This window comes from Bos indicus x Bos taurus, chromosome 2 (genome assembly GCF_003369695.1).
Source record: "Bos indicus x Bos taurus breed Angus x Brahman F1 hybrid chromosome 2, Bos_hybrid_MaternalHap_v2.0, whole genome shotgun sequence".
In the NCBI taxonomy this organism is placed as follows: domain Eukaryota; kingdom Metazoa; phylum Chordata; class Mammalia; order Artiodactyla; family Bovidae; genus Bos; species Bos indicus x Bos taurus.
In genome coordinates this window covers 56,510,859-56,534,231 of record NC_040077.1, presented here as the reverse complement: position 1 = coordinate 56,534,231, position 23,373 = coordinate 56,510,859, and the positions used below count along the sequence as shown (strand labels likewise).

General features: G+C 37.2%; 1 protein-coding gene across 3 annotated transcripts in view; it reads right to left on the bottom strand.

Annotated features, from left to right (window-relative positions):
- Positions 1-23,373, bottom strand: part of LRP1B (LDL receptor related protein 1B) — a 2,173,551-nt gene that overhangs the window by 138,366 nt on the left and 2,011,812 nt on the right. For all 3 annotated transcript variants that reach the window (XM_027561670.1, XM_027561656.1, XM_027561663.1), the window contains 2 exons: positions 23,096-23,215; positions 21,256-21,497 (listed from right to left, as the gene is read on the bottom strand). In XM_027561670.1, coding sequence (XP_027417471.1) covers positions 21,256-21,497; positions 23,096-23,215 — 362 coding nt within the window. The remainder of the gene's footprint in view (positions 1-21,255; positions 21,498-23,095; positions 23,216-23,373) is intronic.

Genomic DNA, 23,373 nt, shown 5'->3' with positions numbered 1-23,373 from the left:
AGTTGACTCATTGGAAAAGACTCTGATGCTGGGAGGGATTGGGGGCAGGAGGAGAAGGGAAGACAGAGGATGAGATGGCTGGATGGCATCACCGACTCGATGGACGTGGGTTTGGGTGAACTCCAGGAGTTGGTGATGGACAGGGAAGCCTGGCATGCTGTGATTCATGGGGTCTCAAAGAGTCGGACACGACTGTGGGACTGAATGAACTAAACTGAACTGCCCCTGTTTAACTACCACCCTGTTACAATATTTCCAGAACTGTAGAAGGTTCATTTATGATGTCTACCAGTTAGTATTTCTCTTAGAATAAGCATAATAATAATGTCTAATGTCATAGATCAGTTTAAACAAATCCACATAAATATCATCGTACTCTTCAATGCCTGATTTTGATTCAACATCATGTCCATGTATCCATACTGTTGTGTATGTCAGTTTAATTGTTTTTATTTCTGGATAATATTTAATTTCATGAATAATATCAATTTGTTTACCATTTTACTGGTAATATATATTTTGTTTGTTAATAATTTTAGGCCATTACAATACAAATGATGAATATTCCTGTATGTATCTTTTGGTGGACATGAACTCTCATTTTATTGAATATTTAATAAGAAATAGAACTATTGAAGCTTAAGGTATACATATGTTTGCTTGAATAGATAGGGTTAGAATTTTCTTTCAAAGCATCTCTACCAATATGCACTCTTTTCAGCAATTTAATAAAGTTACAGTTGCTCTGCATCCTTACCATATATAATTTGATTTAAAATCAAAAAAGAATGTTAATACAAATAGGCACATTTAGAGAGATGCTATATTAAAACGTCTTTCGAGGAAAGTTACAAACTCTGTCATTTATATTAAATCTGCTAGCTTGGATTTTCTGTGTAATACTATATTACTGAATTATTGTGAGACAAAGGTAAAAGAGTTCATTGGGAATAGACAGCAAGGAAAATAACGTATGCTGTGTGCCCTTCAATTAACTTGATCACTTTGAGCTGAAGCTAGTGTAATAATTAATTTGACATGCTCAGGTTTATTGTGCATAGCCAAAAGTGAGAAGGAATTCTCAGGGGTATTATATCAAGACTAGAAACAATTATTTGAAGGTGATTATAACTAGACATGTCATCAATGTGTAAAAGCATCGTTAAGACCTGGTAACAAGTGGAAATGTGGGTTTTTAACAGATGACTGTTTTTTCTGTGTTTTACTAGTGAACACATTTTGTTAAATTGTGCTTGGGTTAAAAACAAACAGACTGAACTTCTCAAAAAGTACATGAGATGCCAAGAAATAAAAATTGCAAGTTGCCATCTGCTTTGTGATTACTGAGATCATAAGGAAGGAAAATATGGCTCAAATTAAACACAGAACCTTTAGAAATTTCTAATGGCCTTTATTATTAGTCTTTTAACTGATTGACTTAAAAACTAAACTTTTGAAATATTACAGTACCTTATTTCTCTACTCTAATTTTAAATACTACCCATCTACCCAGTGATATCTCATAGCTACCTAAAGTTAAATGAAAAGTACTCTGAAATACAACATTATCTAAACACTCCATACAAATAATATTTATAAACGGGTAAAATATAAAGATTTATCCTAGCCAAACCACAAAATAATTTTCAAGTGTTTCAGTATCATTTAACTTAAATGTAATTGCTGCTTCTGATTTGGCAGTATTTAAAAGTAAATTTATCAACAAATGGTATGGACATGTCAATGTAAATCTTAAATTTATAAACATGAGAGACAATAGGAGAAAATAACCATTATGAACTGTATGAAGCCTCTTGGAGCATATTTATCTTTTTTAATACCACTGGAGCAATCTTTTACCATGTACTTGTACAGCACGAACATAGAAGAATACCCTATTTTGCCTTTGGTGGTGGTTGCTGGTTTAGTTGCTAAGTTGTGTCCTACTCTTGAGACTCCATGGATTATAGACCATGAGGATCCTCTGTCCATGAGATTTCCCAGGCACAAATACTGGAGTGGCTTCTCATTTCCTTCTCCAGCGGATCTTCCCAACCCAGGGATAGAACCTGAGTCTCCTGCATTGCAGGCAGATTCTTTATTGACTGAGCCAACAGGGAAGCTCAAATTTGCCTTTATAAAATGTTAGTATACTATATGATTTTTCTGTCCTAGTGGTATCCTTGCTAAATAGGACATATTTTATGCAAAGTACCTCTTTTTAAATTTAATATTTTCATTTTGTTTCACTCATGCTCAAAAAAGAGCTGGTTATCTTTCCATTCTATATTTATATTCCTCTTCTGCTAACAGTTAAAATCTCAAATTCCTAATGATCATGGAACATTCAGAAGTCTGATTTTGTGATACTTTTCAGAAAAGCTGGCTGGAGAAAATTCTATTAATGGTGAATTCTAAGAGGATATATAGAATTTAGGTCACATTACTAGAATAAATGTTACTTTTAAATGCTGAGCACAAGAGATACTGATGAGTTATAGAGCCATTTAAATACATATAGTTATTCTCTGGTTCCTTGATCAAGGAATCTCTAATGTCATTCCCATATCAACTAAGGTAGTTAGAATATGGAGTAAAGGATGGTCACACCCAATAAATTCAACCTAAAGTCATGAATCATCAGTGACAAGATGATTCTCAGGGAATTATGGCAACCAGGTGAAGATGTTACTAGGTATTCATCCTTAATGACTCATAACATACTGAATGCTCAGTGATTCTCAACACTGAAAAGAGCAAGACTGAACAAAAGATGAACAAGAAGACAGAAATAAGATGGTCTTATTGTTAGGGAAACCGTGGCCAAATTAGGAAATCATCTTTATAGTGAGTTCTATAGAAATAAATAATCCAAAAAAAAAAAAAAAAAGAAAGGAAGAAATAATCCCTTTCTATTGCTCATGGCTTGACCAGGATTGCATTTAAAGTGAAAGTGAAAGTCGCTCAGTTGTGTCAGACTCTTTGCGACCCCATGGATTATACAGTCCATGGAATTCTCCAGGCCAGAGTGCTAGAGTGGATAGCCTTTCCCTTCTTCAGGGGATCCTCCCAACCCAGAGATTGAACCCAAGTCTCCCACATTGCAGGTGGATGGATTCTTTACCAACTGAGCCACAAGGAAAATCAAAGAATACTGGAGTCCTTCTCCAGGGGATCTTCCTGACCCAGGAATTGAACTGGGGTCTCCTGCATTGCAGGCAGATTCTTTACCAACTGAACTATCAGGGAAGCCCAATAGGGAGGATTATGTTAGTCATCTAAAAGGGAACCTCATATTGAATGAATGCTGGTTGAAAGGTGGAGGGCAAATTGCTGGTGGGTCTTATGGAGAAGTTCAAAATCAATCAGGTAAACACAAAAAGTGGGAAAACACAGGAAAAGTAAACTGAGGTTCTTGGCCTAGATTGGAGACTGAAATGAATAACAAAAACAGGATGGTTACGCCATTTGTCTCAAAAGAGATTGAAAAACAACCAAACACATCAGATTGGAAGCATGAAGAGAATATGAAACTCTAATTTGCCTCTTTGGCTCCCACTCTAGACAGAAAGACCAATGAACTAGAGGCACTAATGCAATATGTCGTGTTTAAGAGATTGCAGAGGCGTGTGGTTACCCAGACAACAAAAGGCATTTCTCATTTTTTTGCACAAAGTAGAAGACACATTTTGATGGCTTTCTCCAGACAAATGATTTCTTTCCTAATAAGCTCTCTAAATACACAGCCAAAGTTTTGAGTCCTGAGGCATTCTTCTTTATAGAGATATATTAGTTGAATGAATGAAATGCTTAAATCTTGCCAAAAAAATTGGCAGCTTGATTGTAACACAATTAGAGGTTACTGCTTTAAACTACTAATCCTTTACAGCTGCAGATTGTAAGGTATCTGTCACAGTGCCAGCTTCAGTAAACTAAAAATATAAGTCACTAAGACATTTGTTTTAAATCGAGGAAAGAGGAAAATCTATAAAAGGAGAATTCAAACATTTGAACTGTGGAAATACTGTCTTTTTTAAAACAAAATTCCTATAGTTAGCAATATAATTTGAGAAAATATAGTTAACACAAGGATAGATTGAAGTTGCCACATATTTCATTTGTTTCTGATTTTTTCATTTTTGTGTACATATAAGAAAATTCAGTCCATTTTGGTAAAGTTAATTATCCCCTGATGCAATGCTAGTAAAACACAGATATAACAACACTGTAAATAATTTGGGTGTGTGCTGGGATGGGGATGGGGGTATCCATCTGTCATGATAAGATTATTTATGTTTTTGGTTCACAAAATGTGAATCAGATTAAATTCTCATAAATTAGTCAATACCACATTGCAGGCAGATTCTTTACCATCTGAGCCACCAGGGATGCCCAAGAATACTGGAGTGGGTAGCCTATCCCTTCTCCAAGGGATCTTCCTTACCCAGGAATCAAACCGGGTCCTCCTGCATTGCAGGCATATTCTTACCTGCTGAGCTACCAGGGAAGCCCAATAATAAAGGACTACACAAATTCTGAACATTACTAAATTTCACAGCTTAGTAATAGTCTGCAATACCTAGATAATTGTTATTTAAATCAAGCTCATACAGCAATGGAGAAACCCTTCTCCCAAAACCCAAAAAAGTTATATTTAAGAGCTAGAATATATATGAATTCTAAAACCACTTCAGGGATGAAACTTCTGCTTCTATCAGCAATCTATTCTTAAGAAAAGATCATTTCAATCTGAATATTTATAAGGCTTAATTTAAAAGATTATTTCAATTTTAATAATTTTACTACAATTTGTAGTATTTATCTAAAGTGAAAATGAAAGTGAAAATTGCTCAGTCGTGTCCGACTGTTTGCAAACTGATGGACTATACAGTCCATGGAATTCTTCAGGACAGAGTACTGGAGTGGGAAGCTTTTCCCTTCTCCAGGGGATCTTCCCAACCCAGGGATCGAACCCAGGTCTCTCACATTGCAGGCAGATTCTTTACCAGCTGAGCCACAAGGGTTTACACTAGGACCACATCAACCTGGCATAAGCTCTGTTATAGGAAAAGGAAACCAAATAAAAGTACATAATTCTCAGACAGTATCCAGAAAGTAACAAATCTATCTTTGGATATCAGGGTGAATATTGTATGTGATTTATCATTTTTAAAACATACTCAGTGTTCTTTAAACTTATTTGTTATGATCTACCACCTACCTACCATAAATATCAAAACTCAGTCAAAACTTTCACTTGGACTACCAGCTAAACAAAAGATATTATGGAACCTAGAAAATAACATATTTGGAATCAGAAAGTTGGTTTAAGAACTAGTCCTAGTTTCTCCATAAATGATGAAAGTGAAAGTGAAGGTGTTAAGTCACTCAGTCATGTCTGACTCTTTGTGACCCCATGGACTGTACCCCACCAGGCTCCACTGTCCATAGAATTCTCCAGGCAAGAACACTGGGGTGGGTTGCCATTTCCTTCTCCAGGGAATCTTTCTGACCCAGGGATTGAACCTGAGTCTCCTGCATTGCAGGTGGATTCTTTACTATCTGAGTCACCAAGAAAGCCCATAAATTATGTGGCATATAAAAATAAAGGCTTTGGGTCAGATGATCTGTGAAAGTGTTTAACTTCTAAACACTACATTACATAACTGTTTAAAACCTTATCCATTCTGTATAAACCTTGAAGTGAAGTGAAGTGAAGTCGTTCAGTTGTCTTCGACTCTTTGCGACCCCATGGACAGTAGCCTACCAGGCTCCGCCATCCTTGGGATTTTCCAGGCAAGAATACTGGAGTGGGCTGCCATTTCCTTCTCCAGGGGATCTTCCCAACCCAGGGATCGAACCCGGGTCTCCTGCATTGCAGACAGACGCTTCACTGTCTGAGCCACCATGCTAAGTCGCTTCAGTCCTGTCTGACTCTGTGCAACCCCACAGACGACAGCCCATCATGCTCTGCCATTCCTGGGATCCTCCAGGCAAGAGTACTGGAGTGGGTTGCCATTTCCTTCTCCAATGCATGAAAGTGAAAAGTGAAAGTGAAGTCGCTTAGTTGTGTCCGACTCCTAGCGACCCCATGGACTGCAGCCTACCAGGCTCCTCTGTCCATGGGATTTGCCAGGCAAGAGTACTGGAGTGGGTTGCCATTGCCTTCTCCTGCTATGTATGAATTTTATGCATTAGTCAGTAAGCAAAAAAATTTGTTGGTACTTATGGGGGCAATTTTGACATCATCTCCCTATATGAGTAACCTGAAATTAAGAAGACAAGGTGCCTTATGATAGTTAATTTTTTTTTCTGATAGTTACAATTTAAACAAGCACAACAGCTGAGATGAAAATTAGAGCTATCTGAAAGAACAGGCTGCAAAATGGTAGGTTGAGTACTTAAAGTTTTGGTTTTTTTTAAAGTCTTTTAAAAGTAGATTCTAACTTTAATATTGATGCTTTTGAACTGCGGTGTTGGAGAAGACTCTTGAGAGTCCCTTGGAATGCAAGGAGATCCAACCAGGCCATCCTAAAGGACATCAGTCCTGGGTGTTCTTTGGAAGGACTGATGCTGAAGCTGAAACTCCAATACTTTGGCCACCTCATGTGAAGAGTTGACTCATTGGAAAAGACCCTGAAGCTGTGAGGGACTGGGGGCAGGAGGAGAAGGGGATGACAGAGGATGAGATGGCTGGATGGCATCACTGACTCGATGGACGTGAGTTTGAGTGAACTCCGGGAGTTGGTGATGGACAGGGAGGTCTGGCGTGCTGCAATTCATGGGGTCGCAAAGAGTCGGACGTGACTGAGCGACTGAACTGAACTGAACTTAACTGAACTGATGGGAATAACAGTCCACCTTACCTGTCTCCTGAGAAACCTGTATGCAGGTCAAGAAACAACAGTTATAATCAGAAATGGAATAACAGACTATTCAAAGGTGGGAAAGGAGTACAACAAGGCTGAATATTGTCACCATGCTTATTTAACTTATATGCCGAGTACATCTTGTGAAATGCCAGGCTAGTTGAAGTTCAAGCTGGAATCAAGACTATTGGGAGAAATATCAACAAGCTCAGATATGCAGATGATAGCACTCTAGTGGCAGAGAGTGAAGAGGAACTAAAGAGCCTCTTGATGAAGGTAAAAGTGGAGGTTGAAAAAGCTGGTTTAAAACTGAACATTCAAAAAATGAAGATCATGGATGGCATCTGGTTCCATCACTTCATGGCAAATAGAAGGGGGAAAAGAGTGACATATTTTATTTTCTTGAGCTCCAAAATTTCAGCAGACAGTAAATGCAGCCATGGAATTAAAAGATGCTCGCTCCTTGGAAGGAAAATTATGACAAACCTAGATAGCGTACTAAAAAGTAGAGACATCGCTTTGCCAGCAAAGGTCCATCTTGTCAAAGCTATGGCTTTTCCAGTAGTCATGTATGGATGTGAGAGTTGGACCATAATGAAGGCTGAGAACCAAAGAATTGATGTTTTTCAATTGTGGTGCTAGAGAAGACTCTTCAGAGTTCCTTGGTTGCAAGTCAATCCTAAAGGAAATTAACCCTGAATATTCACTAGAAAGACTGATGCTGAAGCTAAAACCCCAATCCTTTGGCCACCTGACAGGTAGAGCTGACTCATTAGAAAAGACCCTGATGCTGAGAAAGACTGATGGTTGGATAGCATCAGTGACTCAGTGGACATGAACTTGAGCAAACTGTGGGAGATAGTGAAGGACAGAGAAGCCTGGCATGATGAGTTCATGGGGTTCCAAAGACTTGGACACAACTTTTGGACTGAACAACAAGAAAGATTGTGAAGTTAAGTTGCATTATTGTAAGTGAAACATAATATATTTATGGCTGGAAAAAAATGTGTTTTTTAGGGTATATGCATACTCTTATGGGAGAAGGTGGGAGGGGTATGTTGGGAGATGAGGCTAAACATCATAGAGAGGTTTGTAAGACCATGGTTTTTCAATGGAAAGATTTAAGGAGGGAGATATGATGCTGAGGTTTTATTATAAGATTATTTTGTCTGTGGTATAATGAACGGCTTGGGACTGGGGACTAAGGGGATACCAGAAACTCAGACAAGGTTTATTCAATGGACTCTAGAGGAAAGATTGTGAAATTTTAATCTAGGCTTTTGTGAAACAAAAGTAATACCAAGGATGAGAAGCATAACTTGTAAAGGATAACTTTCAAGATTGATATGCTATTGTCATGTATCCCCAAGATTTTCAATTAATTTATTGCTTCTAATTTAAAAGGTGTATCTACTTCATAACAGGTCTTGTTCTAAGTTCTAGTATTATAGTAGTAGAATAGGAAAAAAGAAAACTGCCACTGCTTCTGGATATTTATTTATAGCGAGGTGAGACAGATAATAGGTTATAAATATAATAAATGAATAAATTATGTGGCAGTAAAAACGTACTATGGAAATGCAAAAGAGCAGGGCATTGAGGATCCCAGGATGGGAATGGGATAATAGATTGCAATTATCAGTAAGTTATGCATTCAGACGACATTTAAACAAAGACTTGAAGGAGTTCAGGAATTGAATCATGTAGGATATCTGGCTGAAAGGCATTTTAGGGCAAAAGACCCTTTTAGGAAAGGCCTTACTTTAGTAGGTAGTGATCGGTTTGAGAAATAGCAGAGCTTCCCTGGAGAAGAGTGAGTAAAGGGGAAAGTAGTGGAAGATAATCAGAGAAGTAACAGGAGACCAAATCTTTCAAATCCTTAAGAGATGGTAGAAGAATTTCAGTCTTTTTAATGGAAAACCATTGGACATTTTTAATTGAAGATATGATGTGACTTACGCTTTATACAGAGCATTGTAGTTACTGTTTTGTGAGTCATAAAGATAGCAAAGAGATCAATTAGGAGGGTATTGCATTCATTCAGAAGAAAGGTGAAGGTGGTTCAAAACTAGATCCTTGAAGTCAAGCTGATATTATGGTAATCAGCTCCTAGACATACTTTGAAGGTACATTCAATAATATTGTCTGATTTTGGAGTTATGGAAGAAGAAGAGGGGCCAGCAATGCCTCTAAGATTTTCACTTTGAGCACCTAAAAAACTGAGTTGCCATTAAATTACATTGGGGAAGCAGATTTTGTGGATCATATGAGAAGTTTATTTTTAGGCATGCATGCCACCAGAGAAGGCAATGGCACCCCACTCCAGTACTCTTGCCTGGAAAATCCTATGGATGGAGGAGCCTGGTAGGCTGCAGTCCATGGGGTCGCTAAGAGTCGGACACGACTGAGTGACTTCACTTTCACTTTTCACTTTCATGCATTGGAGAAGGAAACGGCAACCCACTCCAGTGTTCTTGCTTGGAGAATCTCAGGGACAGGGAAGCCTGGTGGGCTGCTGTCTATGGGGTCGCACAAAGTCGGACAGGACTTAAGCGACTTAGCAGCAGCAGCAGCAGCTACTCTGGAGATTTTTTTTTTTTTAACATCCAAATGGAAAAGCAAGCAGTTAGATAGAGCCTGATATCAATTAGGAAATTTTTAGCATGTGATTTTATGTTAAACCATGAACTCTATTAGGAAGTGAGGAAGATAGAAATAAGAGGATCATGGTCAGAGCCTGGGGCATTCCAATATTAAAAGGAAAGGAGAAAAGGATCTAGCCAAAGATACTGAAAGGTGAGGAAAAGGAGAGAACAATAAAAGAGTAATTACACTGGTGATTCATCTCAGAACTATTTTGTACTAGTTATTATTACATCAAATGAAGTAACAAACAAAAAGAGCTACTTAAAGGTTAACTGGACAGACTCTTACTGTTACTATGTAGAAAAAGATTTCTCAACTCTGGCACTATTGGTGTTTTGGTCAGAATAATTCCTTGCTATGCGGAACTAATTTATTCATTGTAGGGTGTTAAGCATTCTCCCTGGCCTCTACTCACTTGATGCCAGCAGCAGTCCACAACACTGAGAATCAAAACTGTCTTCAGACATTACCAAATGTCCTCTGGGGTGAAAGATCATCCCCAGTGGAGAACCACTGATGTAGAACTACTGAATGCTCTCTGATGATGCCTCTCCCTCCATGACTCTAAGCATTTTTCAAGGTCCTTGATGAATTTCTGTTTTCAGATTTGTTTGAATACTCCTTTGTTTTCCTTTACTTGATCTTTCAGCAGTATGCTAGAAATATAACCAAAACTTCCTTTTCAAAACACTTTTCTTTTTCTCTTAGTTTCTGTGATTCTACATTCTCTTGTTTTATCCTAATGCATTGGCTGGTCCTTGCCATAGTTTTAATCTAGTCTCCGAGCTTGGTTCCAGTTCCTTCTTAATTTCCCCTGGTAATCTAACCTGGTTTGATGGTTTTAGATATCCCCTCAATTTTTCTATTCCTTAATGCAATTCCAGTCCAGAGATCTAAGATAAAGCTTTGACTACATCACTGCCAACCTAACATTCTCATTGGATCTCTTACTGGACTTAGCATAACTAAAACCAAACCCACAGTTTTCCATTTTCAGTTCAGTTCAGTTCAGTTCAATTGCTCAGTCATGTACAACTCTTTGCCACCCCATGAATTGCAGCACACTAGGCCTCCCTGTTCATCACCAACTCCTGGAGTCTACTCAAACTCATGACCATAGAGTTGGTGATGCCATCCTGCCATCTCATCCTCTGTCGTCCCCTTCTCCTCCTGCCCCCAATCCCTCCCAGCATCAGAGTCTTTTCCAATGAGTCAGCTCTTCGCATGAGGTGGCCAAAGTATTAGAGTTTCAGCTTTAGCATCAGTCCTTCCAATGAACACCCAGGACTGATCTCCTTTAGGATGGACTGGTTGGACCTCCTTGCAGTCCATTTTCAGTATCCTTCAAATTATACAATCCAGGGAACCAGATGTCAGTCTGGAATCTTTTCTCTCCTCATTTTTCACATTCATTCCATTTGCAAACATTTTTTTCCTCAAGATTCTACTCACTACCTTTCACTTTATTGAGACTATAATAGAGCAACATACCACCATTTCTATGGGAGCATAGCCCTTCTATGTGGCCTCTTTCTGTTATAGTCTTTTCTCCCACCAAATCCATTATCCACAGAAAAAATAAAAGAGTTGTCTTAGATATAAGTAAGATGGCATTACTTCCTTCTCATTTCCTAGGTCTTAGCTCAAATCTCCTCTTTTCAAATGTGCCTTTATTAATCATCTTACTCAAACCTATATCATTCAAGTTTTTATCTCCAAGTCCATTTTTTTACTTCCCCAAATACACCTTTCAAAAATTGGATTTTTTGTATTTATTTATGTGTTTGGAGAAGGCAATGGCAACACATTCCAGTACTCTTGCCTGGAAAATCCCATGGACGGAGGAGCCTGGTGGGCTAAAGTCCATGGGTTTGCTAAGAGTTGGACACGACTGAGTGACTTCACTTTCACTTTTCACTTTCATGCATTGGAGAAGGAAATGGCAACCTACTCCAGTGTTCTTGCCTGGAGAATCCCAGAGACGGGGGAGCCTGATGGGCTGCCGTCTCTGGGATCGCATAGAGTCAGACATGTGTAAAGCGACTTAGCAGCAGCATGTATGTTTTAGTTTAGTTGATTTTGTCTTTGTTCCACAGAATATAAACTTCATGAGGACAAGATTCTGCTATCTTTATCATATTCCAAGAACCCATCACCAAACCTAACAAACAAAACTCTCTAATAATGCTTTGCATGCATGCTTCAGGCATGGCCAACTCTTTGTGACTCTATGGACTATAGCCCACCAGGCTCCTCTGTCTATGGAATTCTCTGGACAATAATACTTGAGTGGGTTGCCATGCCATTCTCCAAGGTATCTTCCTGACCCAGGGATAGAACCTATGTCTCTTATTTCTCCTGCATTGGCAGGCAGGTCCTTAACCAATAGGGCCACCTGGGATGCCCAAATAATGCTTTGGGTATGAATGAATACAACTTGATTGGTCACCTTAAGATGCTATGCAATCTGATCAATAACTTAGTATTATTAATTGCATAATTTTATATGGTCATAAAAGATTTATGTTCAGTAAAATTTTGACAATTGATCACAACTATTTTAGAACCATCAATTCTAATCAGTATGTATTATTGAATGCCTGTCTTATTAATCAACAACAATCAAGCCACAGAATGATAGTAACATAATAGCTGATAGATTCAGATCTCTTCCAAGGTAATCATAATACATTATTTTAGTTGTTGACTGATTCGAATAAACTCTGATGGTTTTAAAAGTATTCTAGCCAAGCAATTATATTTCAATTTAGTTTCAATTTAGATTTTAATGGTGTCTTAAATTTATAATGGGCTTCCCAGGAGGTGTTAGTGGTAAACAACCTGCCTGCCAATGCTGGAGACATTAGAGACTCTGATTCGACCCCTGGGTTGGGAAGATCACCTGGAGCGGGGCATGACAACTCACTACAGTGTTCTTGCCTGGAGAATCCCATGGACAGAGGGAGCCTGGTGGCCTACAGTTCATGGGGCTGCAAAGAGCCAGACACAACTGAAGTGACTTAGCAGGCATGCACGTAAATTTATAATACTGAAGAAAGAAAAAAAAAAAAAAAAAAACTATCAACTTTTACCACTACCCAAATGTCCTAAAACAAGACTTTGAAGTTTTTGCTAAAATTTATGTACACACATTTATGTCTGGGTACACTGTTGTTGTTGTTTAGTCGCTAAGTCATATCTGACTCTTTGCAACCCCATGGACAGTAGCCCTCTGGGCTCTTCTGTCCATGGTATTTCCTAGACAAGAATGCTGGAGAGGGTTGGCCTTTCCTTCTAGGGTATCTTCCCAACCCAGGGATCAAACCTGTGTCTCATGCATTGGCAGAAGGATTCTTTACTGCTGAAGAACCAGGGAAGCCCGTGGTTACATAGGAATACTAATAAATTTATGTATGCATGTGTGTATGTGTGTGAGATGTACACACAGACCCATATATTGGGTAGGAGATTTAAAGCTAGGACTCCAATTAGAAACTGAAACCTATTAAAGAAAACTTAATTGAATATTTTGTTAAAGTTTTTCAGGAAAAATGGTTCTAATCAACTTTTTGAGAAAAGGGTATGAGTATTAATGAATACAATTATATTTATTCTGAACAATTTCTTTTGCATAATGGGGAATATGCCAAGCATGGTATCTCATATTCACTTCTCAAAACCAGGTAGATCAGATGAACCATTTGTTTTGCTCAGGAATACAGCTCTTTAATGGTAAAATCTAATGTGGAGAGTTCAAGTTATTTGCATTTTCAAGCACTGACCTACTTTATAGTGCTTGCTATCATGTATCTCGCATTTCATACTAGAAATAATAAATTGCCAGAAAGTATGTACAATTGTTGAATAATGCTATCGTATCCTCTTCTGACTACTAAAATTCAAATTCAGAAATCTCATTATGCTTTACATACAGATTGAATCATGTCAGTCTTTTAAGTTTTAAATTATTTAATTTTCTTAAAGAAAAAAAATCTATCCATTTTGTATAGCTCAGGGGGTTAGAAAATCATAGGCATTTCTATCTATAAATAACTTAGTCTGCATCTGAATTTTAAATTTGCAATCCTAATTGCTATTCCAACCATTTTCACAGACTACAGAAGAGAATTCCCTTCATGATTTCTAAAAAAGATCATGTTAAAAATTATTTTCCTTTAGAATGGACTTCAGTTAACATTTAGTTGCCTGAGCAATATTTTTCTGATTTCTGATACAACACATTTTCTGCCCTTTCCTGAAATAAAAAATATTCCAATTTTTTCTGTAGCTTTGAATATACCTTCAAGATATCCTGTCATCACATGGATCACTCCTGCGACTGAACATGTGCTGTCATGTAAGGCTCTTTGTGACCCCACGGACTATAGCCCACCAGGCTTCTCTGTTAAAGGAATTTTCCAGACAAGAATACTGGAGTGGGTTGCCATTTTCTACTCCAGGGGATCTTCCCAGCCTGCATCTTCTGTATTGGCAGGTGGATTCTTTACTAGTAATCCACATGGGAAGCCACTGATAATGGAGTAATAACTACAGTGTCCATAGTTTGATTTGCATATTCTTTCTTTCACCTATTGATTCAGAGATAGAAATCAATGGACCATATTCAGCTCAGGGAAAAACTTTAAGTTTCATTTTCTGAGGAGTGGGGAATTCTCAGGTAAGTAGTATTTGTGCCAAAACTTAGAAGATGAAATAGACTGCAGGAAATCATAACCCACTCCAGTATTCTTGCCTGGAGAATTTCATGGACATAGGAGCCTGGTGGGCTATAATCCATGGGATCACTAAGGGTTGGACACGATGAACAACTAACACTTACTTACACTTCATTAAACTAATGGATGACTATGTGGTGACTGTTAAAAGAGCAAGTATCATACATTGCAGGGAAATTCATGGGGGTAAAAATCAATTCTTTATATACAACATGGATTTCGGAGAAATACATACAAATTGTCTAGGTAATAGCTGGATAAACATAAACTATGTCACATGTTTTATTTTAAACCACACATATTTACTATTGGAAGGGACTTTAGAAATTTTCTACTTCAAAACACTACTTAGTTTTCAGATGAATGGAGATGTAGCAGGTATTTAAAGTTAAGTCTAAAATTTGTCATGTTTTTGTTGCATGGCCATAGATAAGCCATCTAATCATTCTAGAACACACACTGATCATTAAATTAAGGTGGTGAGAATGGATTTATTTCATATTTATAATATTGAGATATCAGGGTTACAAGGTAGTTTAGGAATCAAAATTGAATAATTACCCTTATCAGTGTAGCCTTAAGGATATATATACACACACATAATGCACTGGTAAGAATTTATATGGAATGCTTAATGATTTGGAACATGGTGCTAAAATGCATGGCTCAGATATTCCAACCTTATAAGCATGACGTTTAGTTAGTCATAATGGGATTTTAGAAAATGTACCATTCTACTATTCACTTTTCTTCCTAGTGAATACTGTTACTCATGGGTAGTTCTAATAACAGAGAAACAAATGGCAAGAATAGATTACATGATACATCTAATTACTACCAATAAAATAATAATGAAGCTGCTTCAAATCCTTTTAGAAAAAGGCAAATAAATAACTTTGCACTGATGGTGAAAGACTCCGTACCACATTAATAAAATTATAAAAAATGTAAAATATATAAAGGTTAAAAATTTGCAAATATAATATACAAGTAAAATTTATACATTTGTGTTCTTGATGGTATAAAAATAAAAAATTAGCTATCAAGTAAGTTTCACTCCTGACTTACAATAAACAGTGACTGGAGGTTACTGGTTTTACTAATTTTTTTTTTTTTTAAACAACCAGTTGCTCAGTCACTCAGTCCTGTTTGGCTCTTTGCGACCCCATGGACTGTAGCCTACCAGTCTCCTCTCTCCATGGGATTCTCCAGGCAGGAATACTGGAGTTGGTTGTCATTTCCTTCTCCAGGGGATCTTCCCGACCCAGGGATCGAACCTTGGTCTCCCGCATTGCAGGCAGTCGCTTTAACCTCTGAGCCACCACGAAGCTAAAGAATGCTCAAAATACCACACAATTGCACTCATGTCAAAAGCCAGTAAAGTAATGCTCAAAATTCTCCAAGCCAGGCTTCAGCAATACATGAACCATGAATCTCCACATGTTCAAGCTGGTTTTAGAAAAGGCATAGGAACCAGAGATCAAATTGCCAACATCTGCTGGATCATCGAAAAAGCAAGAGAGTTCCAGAAAAACATCTATTTCTGCTTTATTGACTATGCCAAAGCCTTTGACTGTGTGGATCACAATAAACTGTGGAAAATTCTGAAAGAGATGGGAATACCAGACCACCTAACCTGACTCTTGAGAAATCTGTATGCAGGTCAGGAAGTGAAAGTTAGAACTGGACATGGAACAACAGACTGGTTCCAAACAAGAAAAGGAGTACATCAGGGCTGTATATTGTCACTCTGATTATTTAACTTATATGCAGAGTACATCATGAGAAACACTGGGCTGGAGGAAACACAAGCTGGAATCAAGATTGCGGGGAGAAATATCAATAACCTCAGATATGCAGATGACACCACCCTTATGGCAGAAAGTGTGGAAGAACTAAAGAGCCTCTTGATGAAAGTGAAGGAGGAGAGTGAAAAAGTTGGTTTAAAGCTCAACATTCAGAAAACTAAGATCATGGCATCCGGTCCCATCACTTCATGGCAAATGGATGGGGAAACAGTGGAAACAATGGCTGACTTTATTTTTCTGGGCTCCAAAATCACTGCAGATGATGATTGCAGCCATGAAATTAAAAGATGCTTACTCCTTGGAAGGAAAATTTTGACCAACCTAGATAGCATATTGAAAAGCAGAGACATTACTTTGCCAACAAAGGTCCATCTAGTCAAGGCTATGGTTTTTCCAGTGGTCATGTATGGATGTGAGAGTTGGACTGTGAAGAAGGCTGAGCACCAAAGAATTGATGCTTTTGAACTGTGGTGTTGGAGAAGACTCTTGAGAGCCCCTTGGACTGCAAGGAGATCCAACCAGTCCATCCTAAAGGAGATCAGTCCTGGGTGTTCATTGGTAGGACTGATTTTGGATGACATGGGTTTGGGTAGACTCTGGGAGTTGGTGATGGACAGGGAGGCCTGGCGTGCTGTGGTTCATGGGGTCGCAAATAGTCCGACACGACTGAACGACTGAACTGAACTGAAACTGGAGGTTACTGATTGTGTTTATCCATCCCTCCAAGGACAAATATAAAAAAATATCAAATCATTTTCACTGCTAGTTATATACAAAATGAAGATATATTTTTAGCAACTATCAAATTCAGAAAAGAATAATTTGCAATTAATTTTTAATGTGAGATTATTCATTGTAGGGAAGAACATTTTGCCAGTTATCATCAACATCACTGCCATCGTCAACTCATCACTGTCATTATATCATTCTGTTAATCCATACATTGTATAGGAGGCGGTGATCAAGACCATGCCCCAAAAAAGAAATGCAGAAAGGCAAAATGGTTGTCTGAGGAGGCCTTAAAAATAGCTGAGAAAATAAGAGATGCTAAAAGCAAAGGAGAAAATGAAAGATATACCCATTTGAATGCAGAGTTCCAAAGAATAGCAAGGAGAGATAAGAAAGCCTTCCTCAGTGATCAATGCAAAGAAATAGACAAAAACAACAGAATGGAAAAGACTAGAGATCTCTTCAAGAAAATTAGAGATACCAAGGGAGCATTTCATGCAAAATGGACACAATAAAGGACAGAAGTGTTATGGACGTAACAGAAGCAGAAGATATTAAGAGGTGGCAACAATACACCAAAGACCTATACAAAGAAGATCTTCATGACCGAGATAACCACGATGGTGTAATCACTCACCTAGAGCCAGACATCCTGGAATACAAAGTCAAGTGGGCCTTAAGAAGCTTCACTATGAACAAAGCTAGTGGAGGTGATGGAATTCCAGTTGAGCTATTTCAAATCTTAAAAGATGATGCTATGAAAGTGTTACACTCTATATGCCAGAAAATTTGGAAAACTTACCAATTGCCACAGAACTGGAAAAGATCAGCTTTTATTCCAATTCCAAAGAAAGGCAATGCCAAAGAATGTTCAAACTACCGCTCAATTGCACTCATCTCACATGCTAGCAAAGTAAAGCTCAAAATTCTTCAAGCCAGGCTTCAACAGTATGTGAACCATGAGCTTCCAAATATTCAAGATGGATTTAGAAAAGGCAGAGGGACCAGAGATCAAATTGCCAATATCCACTGGATCATTAAAAAAGCAAGAGAGTTCCAGAAAAACATCTACTTCTGCTTTATTGACTATGCCAAAGCCTGTGACTGTGGATCACATTAAAGTGTGGAAAATTCTGAAAGATATGGGAATACCAGACTGATCTGCCTTCTGAGAAATCTGTATGCAGGTCAAAAAGCAACAGTTAGAACTGGACATGGAACAATAGACTGTTTCCAAATGGTGAAAGGAGTATGTCAAAGCTGTATACTGTCAGCCTGCTTATTTAACTTATATGCAGAGTACATCATGAGAAATGCTGGGCTGGAAGAAGCACAAGCTGGAATCAAGATTGCCAGGAGAAATACCAATAACCTCAGATATGCAGATGACACCACCCTTATGGCAGAAAGTGAAGAAGAACTAAAGAGCCTCTTGATGAAAGTGAAAGAGGACAGTGAAAAAGTTGGCTTAAAACTCAACATTCAGAATACAAAGACCATGGCATCTGGTCCCATCACTTAATGGCAAATAGATGGAGAAACAATGAAAACAGTGACAGACTTTATACTTTTGAGCTCCAAAATCACTGCAGATGGTGACTGTAGCCATGAAATTAAAAGACGCTTGCTTCTTGGAAGAGAATCTATGATCAACCTAGGCAGCATATATATATATATATATATATATATATATATATATTTTTTTTTTTGTATTGAGGAAATTTCTATTTCATTGAATTTTTTTTTATCATGAATGGGTTTTGAATTTTGTCAAGTGTTTTTTATGCATAGTCTTCCTTTTTCCTAGGCAGCATATTAAAAAGCAGAGATATTAGTTTGCCAACCAAAGTCCATCTAGTCAAATCTATGGTTTTTCCAGTAGAGTTGGACTATAAAGAAAGGTGAGTGCCAAAGAATTGATGCTTTTGAACTGTGGTGTTGGAGAAGACTCTTGAGAGTCCTTTGAACTGCAAAGAGATCCAACCAGTCCATCCTAAAGGAGATCAGTTTTGAATATTCATTGGAAGTACTGATGCTGAAGATGAAACTCCAACACTTTGGCCACCTGATGTGAAGAACTGACTCATTGGAAAAACCCTGATGCTAGGAAAGATTGAAAGTGGGAGAAGAAAGAGACCTCAGAGAATGAGATGGTTGAATAGCATCACTGACTTGATAGACAGGAGTTTAAGAAACCTCCAGGAGTAGGTGATGGACAGGGAAGCCTGGTGTACTGCAGTCCATGGGGCTGCAAAGAGTTGGGCAGGACTGAATGACTGAACTGAAATGAAATGAAATCTATACAGTGCTTATTATGTGCCAAGAACTATTAATACTAACATACAGTATGTATGTGTGTATGTGTGTGTATTCCTCCCTAGAAACCTTATTAAATGGTGAAGATAGAGAAACTAAGAGGCTGGCAAAGAATATGAACATGATTAAGCCCTGGGTAATATAACTTCATAATACTTCATTATCACTTCATTAATACATAAAATTATTCGACAGGACCAATGTTTTTGCAAAGCAAACTTCTGTTTTAGATAAAGAAAACTAAAGATAATCAAGACTGTGCCAGTCTTTCATTCTAATAGGAAGATTGTATATGGGTGATGGAGAGTAGAGTCATCCAGTGAAAGTTTTGGCTTTATCCTTGACTAAGTGTCAGACTTTATTTTTTTAGGCTCCAAAATCACTGCAGATGATGATTGCAGCCATGAAATTAAAAGACACTTACTCCTCGGAAGGAAAGTTATGACCAACCTAGATAACATATTGAAAAGCAGAGACATTACTTTGCAACAAAGGTCCATCTAGTCAAGGCTATGGTTTTTCCAGTGGTCATGTATGGATGTGAGAGTTGGACTGTGAAGAAGGCTGAGCACTGAAGAATTGATGCTTTTGAACTGTGGTGTTGGAGAAAACTCTTGAGAATCCTTGGACTGCAAGGAGATCCAACCAGTCCATTCTGAAGGAGATCAGCCCTGGGATTTCTTTGGAGGGAATGATACTAAAGCTGAAACTCCAGTACTTTGGCCACCTCATGCGAAGAGTTGACTCATTGGAAAAGACTCTGATGCTGGGAGGGATTGGGGGCAGGAGGAGAAGGGGACGACAGAGGATGAGATGGCTGGATGGCATCACTGACTCGATGGACGTGAGTCTGAGTGAACTCTGGGAGTTGGTGATGGACAGGGAGTCCTGGCCTACTGCAATTCATGGAGTCGCAAAGAGTCGGACACGACTGAGCGACTGAACTGAACTGAACTGAACACTTAATAGACCTTCATGTTAGTCATTCAGTTATGTCAGACTCTGTGCAACCCCACAGACTGTAGCTGGCCAGGCTCCTCTAGCCATGGGACTTTCCTGGTAAGAATACTAGAGTGGGTAGCCATTCCCTTCTCCAGGGGATCTTCCCAACTTGTGGATCGAACCTGGGGTTTCTACATCGCAGGAAGATTATTTACCATCTGAGGCACCAGAGAAGCTGTCTTATAACACTGGGTTTGTAAAAGGAGGAGTTAAAGAAATCACTTTGATATGGATGTATTTTTACTCACAGTTAATCTGACCTGAATTTAAAAGCTAATAATATAGCTTCTTTTAAAACCAGCTTATTGTCACCTACTACTAATAAAAAAATAGTGTTTCAGATTTACATCGAATGATATTTATGGAGTTCAAATCTATGGTAGATACCACACTTGACTTTTTGGTTGTATAGGAATGGGCTAGGGCTCTCTAAAAATAAGTAGTTTATCTGTTATTCTTTCCAGGTTACCTCAAAACATAAAATCCACAATAAATTGACATGACCTAAAACAAAAAAGATAACCTAAAACTATAACTCTAAACAAATGTTTTAGCTTATTTTTCTCTAAAGGAATAACCATGATAATCAATGTGTCTGTCATATACCAGCAAAAAACATTGCTCTATTTTGGATGTTCTCTGAAATATAGTTATTAGGAGTCAGAAGATATGATTACACTATTGAATTGATCTCTTTCCCTAGAAGATAAACAGATTTCTGATATTGTTAAAAATGAAACAATTTACCCTGTATATATTTGAGTTGATTTTCTAATGTAAAAATGAAGTGATGGTTTCTATCTCATGATACTATCTCATGATGAAAAACAAAACCTCATGTTCATAATTTATTAAATACTATAAAATATTAAATTTCTAGAAATTTTAGGTACTATTAATTTCCATTCTTATATAACTACAGAAAATATATTAAAGAAAAACATAAAATCATGCAATTAAAATGAAGTATATTCAGCTATGAGAATAAATGAGTAGGGATATTTTTATTTCTGTATAGGGAGAATATTGGGAGGAATCATTAATTAACTTACAGTCAAATATTGTGATTGACAAATTAAAAAAAAAAACAGGAAAAAAATAGGGGGAGATATGAGCCATGAGCCTTCAAATATTCAAATATTTACTTACAATCAAGCCACTGTTTGCTTGCCTTTTTTCTCTTCCAGGGATTCTTTTGTAGAAAATTCCGCCTGGATTAAACTGAGTACTCCAAATAATCATATCTCTCTGATAATATACATCCATCCCTGTTATTCTTGAATTATGTTCAATATGAGAAATTTGTTGATGATCGCCACTGTAGTTGAATGGATATATAAAACCCAGGATATCAGTGTCATTAGCAATGTAGAGAACTTGATCTTCAGAGCCTGGAGATTATTATAATAAAATACAAAAATAAAGTAAATTTCAACTAATGTAAAAGCAACAAATGTACTTTTAAATTGTCTTGAATTGTTATTCTTAACACAGTTTCTTGCTCCATAAAATTAAACCAGCTTTATACCATCATTTAGTCTTCATGACTTATGTATAAAACACACTTAAGTAACATTTCTAAGAGTTATTAATATATGTTTTCTTCAGTCAAAGCTTACCTTGTGGCTGGAAAGTTTTAGTAGATACCTTTTTTATGAAGAGGGATTTATGTTCGGTAGGTCACAATATGTTTCAATGCTTTGCATCTGAACATTCAGATACCATATTTTGTACTCCTGAGCCTTAGGCATTTCTGAGTATTTAGTTTATGCACCTAAGTGACCATTACCTTTGGCTAACAAATAAAAAATTATGAGATGAAGAGTCTTCTTCTAATAATCATATATCTCAACTGTTCTCTTATTTTATTATACAAAGATATCAGTATTTATTGCCATAATCTCAATATTTTCTGGAATCTTGCTAACTGGAACCACGTAGCCTGAAGTTTTGACACATACAAAATGATATTGATGTCATGTGCATACACAGATAAGAAAACCCTAAGGTGAATCCTGAAAATATTAATTAAAATATTAATGAAACCATAAAGAAAAACTGAATTCCAAATTAAAAAAAAAAAAAAAAACAATACTAATACACAAGTTGTGGTTCAACTCTATAGGCTCAACAGCTCTCCCTTAGGGGATGTTTACCATGTGATAGGAGCTGCATCAAGCCTTTGACAATTTATCTCCTCTTCCAACAACATGGAAAGTAAGGATTTGGCCTCCCATTTTTATAGATGAAGAACTGAGGCTCTGAGAGTTTAATAACTTCCCTGAGGCCACACAATCAGAGGGAATCAATGCTGGATTCAAATATGAGTCTAACTCCATAGCCATCCTTGCTTGATTCAGTATATCAGGTTGTTTTCCTCTTCTAGTAACTGTCTTATTAACATTGTTAATCATGCCCTGTAGTTAACAATATTTAAATTATAATATTATTTAGTAAAAACATAAGTGCATTAAAATCCACATTGAAGAAAGCCATACCTGTCATTTAATTTTTTTAAAGTGATATTCTTAAGTAGAGAAGGTCTGGATTTTAAAACATAATTTTATTTTAAAACCTTTAAGTTCTTATTCAAAATTCCATTCTCCTTATAATGCTAACTTTTAATTTAACCTGTTATTTTCATCCCAGTGGTGCAATATTTCCTTGGGTATACTGAGAGCAGGCCATAAAGGAAGGCATTTCATATTCTATCACACTGGCTTTTGAAGTTCTACCCTCTTCTGACAAATTGTTTCAAACACAAATGTGATTTTAATAGTAGCCAAGTATTTGACAGTCATGTCTATAAACCTTCCCATATCAATTAACCATGATAATAAACAAATTGGCCAAATTTACCAGTCTTAACAAGAAATTTATTTTATATTGTCAGGCATTAAGCCATTGTTAAAATGCAATATATAACATTTTCCCCCATGTTTATACAGAAATTATAAAAACATATAAAATCATGGTTATTCATCTTTACCTTTTGCTATGCAGGTGTTATTTCTTTCTTGAAAATTCTGGTGACACACACATTTATATGATCCTTCTGTATTTATACATTGGTGGGAACACGTGCCAAATACCAAACATTCATTAAGGTCTAGAAAAGAAGAGCTCAAAATAGCATCATCATATCCCCAATTAGTACTTTCATTCTTTTCTCATTTCAACAAAGAAAAATTTATTTTGTGTGATTCAACTTCTTATTCCTATGTCTTTCATTGTCTTTTCAAACTCTTACATTACTCTGTGATATTT